We start from the raw sequence: 12,129 nt of genomic DNA, 5'->3' as shown, positions 1-12,129 counted from the left end.
GTACCTGAAAATCTGGTAAAAGAGTAATATATAATTAAGGTAAAGAAGGTTGGTGTACTATATTCGGAAAGCTCTATGAGTAGAGTAGTACAAGCAAAAGATACAATATTTTGTCTGTTTTTAATGACAGTATAGAAGAAAAGAGTGAAAATCACAAAGTATTATAGAGAATGGAAAATTAGAAAAGGGAAGAAATGAACTAAGTTATTCAGCCCAGTACCTGAGCCATTCTCTGTTTTTGTCAATGCTTAAAATATCATCATCTCTACTGCAGACTAGACCTACTATTTTCTTTTTCAGAACATACTTTTAAAAGCCCTTCCTGGTGTTCTTCATAAATGTCTGTTTTCAGAAGTGTCTGAAACCATTCATTTCTGAAACAGAAGTCAAAAGTGCTGTCATCTTTTGCTTATCTTTGAATAAATTCTGCTCTAACCATTTGACAACATTTTAATGTGTCATGGTTCTTCACAGATGGATTGACAGAAGTGGACTGAATGCCACTGGCAAATGCAGAGGAAGCACTGCGGTGAAAGTATAATGAGAAAGCTTAGAGAAAATAAGTGGATATGGGACAGGAAAAGCTATATTGAGAATATGCACTAATATAAAAAGCATATTTATTTTAGAGTTGACAAAATTGCTTCCTTAGGTGTTCAGATAGTTTTTCTACCTAGCTATATCCAATTCTTGAAGTAACACATTCCATAGTTCCATAGTTACAAGACATTGCAAACAAATCTTAAATAACGAAGAACACTTTCAATTCTATTTCTTAATTTGTTTTAAATCTTAGAAACAGCCTTCCAGCTCAACTAATTCAAAGAATAACACTGGCACTTCTGTAACTTTCATATTACTATATAGATACTGTAAATGGAAGTGCTTTCATGTTGACTATAAGCTATATTCCAAAGGCCATACTGTGATGATACCTTTAATTTGTTGTTGTGCTCCTTCAAGTGATGTAACCCTAAGGTGACACTACCACGGTGTTTTCTGAGGCTAAGAGTGTGCGATTTGCCCAATGTCATCCAATAGGTTTCCCTGGCTGAAGAGGGATTAGAACCCTGTTCTCCAGAGTCACTGTCCAATGCTAAAACCTTTATTAGCCAACCCAAATGGCACAATATGCTAGCTTTCAAAGCTTTACAGGCTTCCTCAAAGGCATTAAGAAGCATGCAAGGGGAGTGGGGAGGAGAAAGAGGGTGAAGGTGTTACAGTCACCAGTTCCAAACATTGTTTTCTGATGGTACAGAGGCAAGGTCTCTGAGGACTATAAAACAAAGGCCGCTTCAATTATGACTATGAAATCACCAAGAACACAGGCCATAAAAATATGCAATTATGTTCCTCCATTTGAAAACACAAATAAAGATATCCTCTTATCAGAATTTGCCTTTTCATCTGATCTAAGAAAAATATCATCACAATATGGACTTCCATATTTCAATCCGCTTCAAAGCACAAGATTAATCACTTCACATTAGCCCATTTCTTTGAAAGTGTTTTTCCCTGTCACTATCATGCAAAACAAAACAAAGCAAAAAAATAAAAAAAAAATCACAGCCCCTCTACCGTTTCAGTTTGGTTTTGACAAAGTTTCAAGATTGCTCTCTTTTCTACTAGATTATTTTCCAGACTGCAATACTCTAACCAGGCTAGGTTATGTGTGTGTATATATGCCCTGAAGTGGACTGTCAATTTATGGTGACCCCATGAGTTTCACAGGGGTTTTATAGGTCCAAAGCACATTGTAGAAATAATCCAGTTTGAGACCGCTTTAACACTCCTGACTCAATTTTAGGGAATTCTGGAAACTCTAGTTTTCTGAGACATTTAGCCTTCTCTGTCAGAAAGCTTTGATGCCACGATAAACTACAGTTCCCAGGATTCCCCAGCAATGAGCCAGAGCAGTTAAAGCAGTCTCAAACTGGATTATTTCTGCAGTGTTGTAGACCTTAGTCAAGGAATACTCAGAGATGGTTCTGCAAGTTCCTTCCCCTGACATATAGCCTACAGTACCGGTATTCATTGGCAATCTCCAATCCAAGTACTAACCAGGGCTGACCCTGCTTAGGTCTAAGACCCTTCTAAAATCAGGTAGGATCAGTTGCCGTTAGGGTATTTAAGGCAATTAGTAATTCAAATCTGTAGTCAGATTACTCTTGCTTTACTCAGTTTGCAGGTGAAATAAAGCAGATGTTTCATATGGTCAGTTATAACAGCTCAAAGTTTGCTGTAAAATTAGTAACTACTCTAACTTTCATCTACACATCCAAATCCTGGTCACTAGAAAACAGAACAGTAGAGAAAAAAATTGAATGCATTAAAGGTGATTTCTGTATTAAAGCAGTTTCATCTTCCAACACAGTCTTTTATTTCATGCTCTAATACAGGGGTAGGCAACCTTTTTGAGCCGGGGGCCGGGTTGCTGTCCCTCAGACAACTGGGGGGCCGAAGTCAAAAAATAAATAATTAAATAATTTTTAAAAATTAAATATATAAATAAACCAGGACAAATGTAGGACAAAATTTTCAAATGGAAGACACTTTTTTTAAAAAAATGGAGGACACGGGAAAAAAATTGCTAATTTTTTTTAAAAATGTTAATATAAATGCATGTTTCTGAGGCTTCTATAGACAATTGCCCCCCAAAGGCCCCAGCGGCAATCGGCGGCAGGACCAGGCTGGGGCCGGTCCCAAGGCCTCGCCGGGCCACATCCGGCCCGCGGGCCGCAGGTTGCCTACCCCTGCTCTAATACTTCCTCCAATAGTGACAGTTTCCAAAATAAAAGCATAAGAGCAAGGCATATGAAAAACTGAAAATCCCACACAAACACAAAGCAGCCAAAATTAGGAGTCCAAGTCTCACTAGTTTTTGTTATACCAATCTCTATAATATACAAGTTTAATAAACTCTGAAAAGTTACTAGCCTTCAAAAGAGACTCCTAGCCTGATTGGGGGAGGGGATGCTAGTGAATGGACAGAAAATCCGAAATATGTGCAATATGGAATGTTTCATACCATTTAAATGTATTTCCCTGCTTTAGCAACATATATGCTTAATTATCAATTTAGCAATTCAGCATAACTCTTCAGAAGTGAATTACCATACACATTATATACACGGAGAATATAATATAATGTGAGGACAAAATTAATGTCACTGAAGCAAGCCTTGTAAACAGTTGCATGATAAGGCTCTGATCCAAATCAATTTCTCAAAGACAACTTCTGATTCTGAGCTTTCATTTTTATCTTCATAGACATTAGAAACCTTGAGGTCTGCATAAATTAGCAGATCTTTCTAGATGTAGAAATTCATCTTGGATTTAAGTGCTGAAGATGTCTACAGTGTGCATAGGAATATTTTTCTCTAAACCTATAGAGAACATGTTACATTCAAGTATTCACACTACATGCTCTGGCATTTTGAATGAGTAAAATTCTTAAAATGATTCCATCCATTCCAGAAGAAAAAAATCTTTCACTAGAGATTCTCTCCCTCATTTCCCTATAGTTTCCCATTTTTAAATAGAAAAATTGAAAAGCTGTCCGTAGAAACAATCTGATTCCTCTCACCCCTGCTAGATTCTTAATGCCTTCATGTCTCTACCCACAAATCCACTAATGTATTCCACAACTTCAATTTTCACAGAATGTACTAGCTCTAGCAAGATGATCTTAAACTACTGTATGAATTTTAAAATACGTATTGATTGTTTAAAATATATATTGGTTTTACATTATCTTTTAACTTTTTTATGTGTTTAATTTATTGCTGTTCCCCACCTCAATAAATAGGGAGAGGCACTTAAGAAATAAATATTCTTGTTTTTATATGTTCTTTTAACTGTCTTGTGTGTTTAATTAATTAATCATAATTGGTGGTGGTGATGATGGTGTTGCTCTAAGCAACAAGAGTCACAGAATTTACACCACGTCTTTCAAAACATTCTAGAAGAAATGAAATGAATGGAAAACAACACTTTTTATAAATCAGCATTTTTTTCTAAAATTATAGAGTCATTCACACATACCTAGAAGTCTGCTCTCATTTTTTTCCCGATTTTGGAATATTGCATCTACATAATCTTGGAAGCCAACTCTATACAAACCCATACACCTTATACACATAGCCTGAATGTAACTGTACACATAATATTTTTAATAATTTTGTATGTGAAAACAACGTTTCTGTACACTGACGTTTGTGCACAAGAAAGCAAAAGTGCCACTATCTCAGCCACCCATGTGGACAATTTTAGAATTTGGAGTATTTCAGATTTTGGAACTCTGGATAAGAGATACGTACTCAACCTGTATTCTCTATCATTTCTATGCACAAACTGCCCTACAAAAGACCCCATACGTATATGACACTGAATGGCGTACATCCAGTACCTACCTGGTATATTAGATAGTCCATACTCATAAATTATCAGCCAGCTAGATGTAGTGCAGATGTCAAGCCACAGCAATTTCAAAATGTTGTATCTTGATGCCAAATAATGTCAAATTATAGCAACATTTAATCAAAACAGTCTCGACAGCAGAATATTCTTTCACATGAGCTGTTTAAGATTCCCTTATCACCTTCTGTCACCAACCTGAGAAATATTCATGTTCTGAAAACCTTCTAGAGGGTCAGCTTTGGAAAAGTCAATTGTTTCCCAGAAACATTGGAACTGATGACAGGTGAATTAGACAGTCCTTCAGTATAATCTAACTGGGTTCTAGTTATTTCCAAATAAAACGAGTAGTTCCAAAAAGATCTCCTATCATTACACTTACATAATACAGACACTTGTTAATAAATCATTACAGGTTCACGAACATTTAAGAATATGAAAATGTGCTGAAACGAATGACACAATTTTGCGAGCTCCACCCAGCATCAGCCTACAGCTGGAGCAAAAAAGAAATCTTATATTCATGACAGCATTAGACTTTGTTTTGACAGTGTATTTAACAAAACTGGACATTACAGCATCTCTTGGATTAATCCAACTCATGAAGAAAAAAAACCAAAGGTCTAAGCTTATATGACCAGAGATATCTTTATCTCCTTAGGCAAACTTAGAAGATCTCTTAAAGAGAAACAGTATTATGAAGGCTTTGGATTCTTAAACCTTTTTTCAGACTCATTTGTTACTGGAGCAGCCTCTGTTAAATAATTTCAGATCAACATTAATGTTCTTCAGTAACAAATATGTAAATTTATGATGTATCATGAAAATGCAAAAAACATGTGGATTAATGCTGTATAACTATTATACTATAACTGTATAATCTGTTTTCAAATGTTTATGTTTGTGTTTATATTAAATCACTGATTTCACAACTGCAGGCATTTGACAATGTCTCTCCCTCAAAAACAAACAACCTTTTAAATGGCAACCATATAACCACCCCTTCTCACTTGCAGGCCAGACAAGGAGGAGTACAAAAAGGAATACCCTCATTGTCCTTTTCTGCTTCCAATTATATAATTGGTTATGGTCAAAAAAGCACCAACTTAGCCGCTGACCATCTCTGACCCACTTTTGTTCAGGTGTGGGAGGCATGTTAGGGCTTGTACCAAAGATCCAAACACTACAGTATGAAGCTAGTGTTACACCAGAGCCAGGATCCTAAAGGGTAGGAGTGATTTTCTGTGTGCTTATATGAGTTTGAGGGGTAATGAAAATATTAAACAAAATAATGTAAATACTTTATAAAACTCTGGATTACAGATTTTAAAATTATGTGTCTACACTAAATTTGAGAGCCAGTGTGATGTAGCAGTTTGAGTGTTGGACTATGACTCTGGCAACCAGGGTCTGAATCCCCGCTGAGCCATAAAACCCACTGGGTGACCTTGGGCAACTCACACTCTCTCAGCCTCAGAGGATGGCAATGATAAACCCCCTCTGAAGAAATTTACCAAGAAAACCCTGTGATAGGTTCACCTTCGGGTCACCATAAGTCAGAAACAACTTGAAGGCACACAACAACAACAAAACATCAAGCATCAAAAAAGATGTGGTACCTATATGAAGATAATGGAAATAACCATTGCTTATTATTGATCTCCTTTGCCTTTATACATTACAGGTGAACAAATATTTTGCCTCTTGATACATTTCTACCTCAAAACATATTTTCTATTTTCATAAGTCAGAAACAATTTGTAGGCACACAACAACAAACAAGGTAAAGGTGCTAGAGAAACTTTCTTTAGTGAGCGGAGCATGCCTACACTGGGGAAATTTAACTATCTGTTAGAGAAAAAGAGAGAGAGAGAGTAGTATAGACACACAGGCCTGTTACAGACTGCCAAAATAAAGCTGCTTCAGGTCTCTTTGGAAGTATGCTATTTAAATGATGCATGGGTCCTAAGAGTCCGGAGGTCGCGCCAAAGCCACACTCCATTCCTAAGCGCTGGAGTGCAGCTTTGGTGCAGCTTCCGGATTCTCAGGGTGCATGCATCATTTAAATAGCATACCTCCAAAGAGACCCGAAGCAGCTTTATTTTGGCAGTCTATAACAGGCAACACACACAGAGACATGGTAATATAGTTCAAAACTGAATAAATTCTGAATGATTTGTTAGGCCTCAGTGTTTAGCAACATCCTTTGCTACATCAAAAATACAAACACAACCTTGCTGTGTGGAATTCAATTAGCAACAATCATGATACAATAATATATTAGATAATTATTATATTAATCACTTTAGCAGTAATGTTTTCAAATATCTGTGTGTTCGTGTCCATTCAAGTTGCCTGATGACTTGTGGCAACCCCATGAACTTTGCAGGGTGTTCCTGGGTAAGGACTACTTAGAGGTGGTCTTGCCAGTTCCTATTTAGCTGGAAACATAACTGCAGTTGAAAGAGGAAGCCAAACATGACTGAAACCAACAAAGCTTTCAACAAACTGAAAGTATGTCCCATTTATCCTGTTATCAAGATCTACTTCAGAGACTCTTTAGGGGGCAAACTGCTCTCAGTGCTGAGACACCCAAAGTACAATGGAAATAGCTTTCTCCATAGGAGTCTGCTCTTGAAATGCCCTTCCTAAGGAAAGCCACTTGTGGTCCTGGGTATAGATAATTACATCCAAGTTAAGACTTTCCAAGAGAGAGTTAACCTTTATTTCATGTTTTTGCTATCAATTCTATTGCTAACTTTGAATATCTTAAGATCTCTACAGTGAATTAATCCTATTATTGTTTGGGTTATTCTTTTATTGATTGCCTTTGGTTTTTGTGACTGCAGACTGCTGCAAGGACACTTTCCGGTTAGGCCCTTTGTACGCTTAAGAATAATGACAAGAATGTCATAATGACTATTTGTTCATGCAGGCTCACATGTGCATGTCCACTGGCAGACGCATACTGCATACAAGCAGAATGATTCAGAGCCCGAAAACTGCCAGAAAGGTTAGGTGTGATTATCCTTCTGTCGTTTATTCATTCAGACAGTAATGAAATGGTATGTTTTTAGCAAGCCCTAAGCACCTGTATAAATTTTAAAATTACATTAGCTGCTGCTTCGTAAAATTTATTAGCAAGCTTTATTTGATAAAGGAAAAAAGAAACAATAGAAGAGAACACCTTTGAAGATGATGAAGCATTTGTTATGAAGCTCCTTTAGACTGTAAATAAGTCAGGAAAGAATGCAGCCTGTGTTCCAACCATTTATAAAGTGAAGGGGTTGAAACACAAACTACAGCCTACGATGTAACACTCATAGGTCCAAAACACACTGATGAAATAATCCAGTTTGGTGCAAAATGAACTACAATTCCCAGAGTTCCCTAGCACTGAGCCAGGGCAGTTAAAGTTGTCTCAAACTGGATTATTTCTGCAGTGTGTTTTGGACCTTAGAAAAATCAGTTTAAGAACAAGTAACTGTAGTGGTACCTGATCATCTACTTTCAACATGATATGAAATTAATATTAATACATTAATAAGGATATTAATAATTTTGATTGAGAAGGGATTTAGAAGGTTTTTTCGTACATTGTTTCCACACAACTCTCCCATATTTTACAGCCTAAATTTTCAACTGAGTCCTTAACTGGTAACTCTTAGGAGCATATATGTCTCTGCAGTTATACTTAAACGTTACAGAAACTAAGCCAAACTGCCTTGAACAGGAAAGCATTTCTAGACCCTGAACCAGGAAGTTGTACAAATTAATCTGTACATCTCATTCGAATGGCCAAACGAATTGATATCTACAGTCCCTCTCAAGAACAAGTAACAAACAAATAACAACAAAGGAATAACATTTCTACTACAATTACATTTTACTGCAATGTGACATTTTACCAAAGGTGACATTCATACAAAGTCGAGTGTTTTAAGTTCCCTGTTTCAATGGGAACGTTATATTTCAGCAGATGCTTAATTTTCCCTTTAAAATCAACTGAATTTTGAATAGAGACCCAGCACATCTCTCCAGCCACGCCATTAAAAGAGTCCAGGATCACAGCCCTGGCTGAAGGGTACTCTGGCAGGCCTTCAAGCAGTTCTTAATGACAGTTTAGTATAATTTTCAAGGAATTTAACAAAATTAGTTCTTTAGAGGTTGAACAGTATGAAACAATACTATCAGATATGCTACATACACTATAAAAATAATCAAATTAAATAAAAGGGGCATGAACTTATCAGTAAACATCCAACTGCTCATCATCAGCCTTTTTGATGTTTTGCGAAAGTCACTTTGAGCCAAAATGTAAAACCTTTCATCATGGATAGTCATCCCTATACTAATGTCAGTGTCACAAATTACTGTTTTCCTGTTTTGCAAAGCCATTAAAGCTTCTTATGGCAAGCTCCCCAAGCCTTCCAATCTTAAATGCCATACACAAAGCATGAGCAACACATTAATGCTTAAAAAACACAATCATTTATCCTTCAACTGAACTAGTAGGAAGAATGCACCACAAAATATAGTCTTGCACATGAAAAGTATGACCACATTTTCTTTTAACACACACAGAAAAACCAAGTTACTTACGTCAGAGAATTCGGACATCTGTCAGATCTTTAAATTCATTAAAGTGCCTGTAGGATGTACTCTCTCAAGTCTATGCTTTCTTCTCTTTTTTATGTCCAGACCACTGCTATGCCACATTACTAGTATGGCACTTTACTAACATGCCCAAGATCAACTCAGAAAGAGTCTAGCATAGAAAAAACCCATTATCTTGGAAAAAAGAGGCTATTTGGTCCACTGCAGAAATAATCCAGTTTGAGACCGCTTTAACTGTCCTGGCTCAGTGCTTGGGTATCTGGGAATTGTACTTTATTGTGACATCACAGCTCTCTCACAGAGAAGGCCAAATGGCTCACAGAACTACTGTTCCCAGAATTCCCTAGCACTGAGCCAGGGCAGTCAAAGCCATCTCAAACTGGGTTATTTCTACAGTGCGGTTTGGACCTATGTTTATGTCTAAGAATGATTGGCCCCAAGGTATCATGGAAAACAATGGTGTTAAACTTTGAGGATATTAAGTATAGTTTTTTGTGGGGTTTTGTGTTCTAGAAGGGTTTTTTCATATTAAGTATGTTCCCACTGAAGAAAAGTAGGGAAAGAGGAAAGGGAAAGAAAAACAGAAAAATTTAAACAAGCATCAAACAAGGAATCATAGTGTTTCATTTATTTCGCCCATTTAATATCTATAATGATTGAAAAGTTAAAGAAATGGAACAAAAATCAATAATTAACTCCAGAAGAGTAATGGAGAAAGATGGCTCTCCCTTTCAGATCTTTCTTGCTACAAGGAAGTGGACTGTAGTCCATTTAAAGCCTTAATCTAAAGCAGTGACAACTCTTTTGCTTTTGCTGGAAGACAACCTTAACAGGGCCACACATTTTGAAATGAGTTCTTCACTGTATACCTGAAAATAAACACAAACTTACCGTATCGGATGAACTTCCAAGATATTTTATTCTGAAACAAAAACGGAAACGAACAGAAACTTACCATATCAGATGGGACACTGCCGGACATCTTGATATTCCCTTGTCGCTTTCAAAGGCCAGAGAATAAGAATGATTTTGTTGGTGCTGTTGTCTAAAAGACCTCCCAGCTAACCAGTCTTTGGTGTCTGCTTCTGTTCAGTTCTAAGCTTTGTTTTCCTCCAATAAAACAGTCTGACCTGAAGCAAACAAACTGCGGCTCTGGGAGAGAAAATCCAAAGAAGAGCCGCTGGCGTTAAAAGGTCCGATCAGAAACACCCAGGAAGCCAGAAATGGCAGGGATCCTTGTCAGCAGCAACACCAACACCGTGATGCCAGGTAGACCAGTCACAAACACACAAGGACATTCATGGTGTAGAGGCTTTTTTCTTCTTCCTTCCTTCCTTCCTCTCCCGCCTCGCTCTTCCTCTCAAGCCCAGACCAATAATGAAGGGTGAAGATGATTCAGAGGATAGTCCTGCATCCAAATCACCCCCTCATTAAAAGGAAGAAAAGGGGTTTAAAAGGAGGGACACAGCAGAGAAGCAAAGACACCGTCGTCTTCTTCTTCTTCCTTCTCTAGGGGCCGAAGTTGTTTGGGGATGGATGGGAAGGTTGTTTGGAGCTAGATAGAAAGGATGGATGGGAAGGTTGTTTCTGGGCTGGATGGAGAGGCTCCTTGGGGCTGAATCGAATGGCTGTTTGGGGACAGATGGAAAGCATTTGGGGGATGGATGGTTTGGGAATGGATGAGAAGGTTGTTTAGGAAGGGATAGAAAAGCTGTTTGGGGCTGGATGGAAAGGATTTGGGGGATGGACAGAAAGGATGTTTGGGGATGGATGGAAAGCTGGTCTGGGGATGGATGGGAAGGTTGTTTAGGGAGAGATAGAAAGGGGCTGGATGGAAAGGATTTGGGGGATGGATAGAGCAGCTGTTTGGGGATGGATGGAGAGACTGTTTGGGGATGGATATAAAAGTAATTGGGGGGTGGGGAGGAATGCAGAGGCTGTTGGGGGATGGACAGAAAGATTGTTTGGGGAGGAATGGAAAGGATTTGGGGGAGGCTAGAAAGGCTCTTTCCTCCTGAGATGCTGCTTTTATAACATTCAGCCTAAGTTTCTTCTAAAAAGTGAGCCAAAGAGGGGAGAAAGAGGCAGAGAGCAGCCAAGAGGGAGGCAGCCCCTGACACGCGCGACGGGCAGGAGAAGCAACAGCAGCACCCTCCGCCGCCTCCTCCTCCTCCTCCTCCTCCCCCCTCAAACTGCAGCAGCAGCAGCTCAAGGGGGGAACTGAAACTGCGGTGGTTTCGGGTGGCAGTGGCCTCCTCCTCCTCCTCCTCGGCCTCAGGCCTCCGTCCTCATCTCCCCTTCTCCGGGGGGCTTCGTCCTCCTCAGTAAGAGCAGCAGCAGCAGCAGCAGCAGCAGCGACTGTTAAGTGCAGCCCCTCACAGCTGACGCGGGCTCCCTCAGCCGAAAGAAGATGGAGGACGAGAAGATGGCTCTCCCCGGCTTCCCCTCAGTGAGAGCCGGGCTGCCTTCCCCGGCCTCCGCCGCCGTCGCTCCCTCTCCCTCCTCTGCTCATCTTCCCTTCAAGCCAACATGGCGTCTGCGGAGAGCTGAGGAAAGGGGACACGGCGGAGGGAAAGACCCATCCCCAGACTCCGCCCACTCGGCTTTTCTGCGCTTGCGCGGCAACTGGGCGGGGAAACGGGTGATGGAGGGGAGTGGCTCCTCCCACTTGTCCCTCCCACTTCTCTCTTCTACGCAGGCGCGCCGCGCGAGGCATGACGGGGATTGTAGTTCTCTTTTGAGGGCAACAAAACAATTAAACCAAAATAAATAAATAAAGGGTCTATGATGCAACCTTCTTTTTGTACGTCGGCGGCTCCAAGGGTTGCTAAGGGATGGGAAATCCCGTCTTTGCTGACTGAAAAAGGCAACTGTGGCCTGTGTCTGAGGGGGAGTGTGAGGAAGTTCACACAGTGATATATAGGAGGATCATAGCGTTGAGGAGACAGACTTAAGGCTGCATCCACACTGCAACAACAATCCACATCAGTTGTCATGGCTCAATGCTATGGAATTCTGGGAACTGTAGTTTGTTGTAGCTTTGGAGTCGGAGATGGCTTGAAGGCACACAATAACAACAGCAAAGTGAATCATGCA

At 39.5% G+C, this 12,129-nt stretch overlaps 1 protein-coding gene across 1 annotated transcript in view; it reads right to left on the bottom strand.

Annotated features, from left to right (window-relative positions):
* Positions 1-11,614, bottom strand: part of UBL3 (ubiquitin like 3) — a 48,974-nt gene extending 37,360 nt beyond the window's left edge. Inside the window, exon 1 of the mRNA XM_089512555.1 lies at positions 9,989-11,614. Coding sequence (XP_089368681.1) covers positions 9,989-10,015 — 27 coding nt within the window. The 5' untranslated portion in view covers positions 10,016-11,614. The remainder of the gene's footprint in view (positions 1-9,988) is intronic.
* Positions 11,615-12,129: the final 515 nt, after the last annotated feature.

The sequence above is a fragment of the Sceloporus occidentalis genome, unplaced genomic scaffold (genome assembly GCF_023333645.1).
Source record: "Sceloporus occidentalis isolate IW3139 unplaced genomic scaffold, rSceOcc1.0.p SCAF_2, whole genome shotgun sequence".
NCBI classification, from domain to species: Eukaryota; Metazoa; Chordata; class Lepidosauria; order Squamata; family Phrynosomatidae; genus Sceloporus; species Sceloporus occidentalis.
Note: the sequence above shows the minus strand (reverse complement) of the source record. Positions and strands in the feature narration are given on the sequence as shown.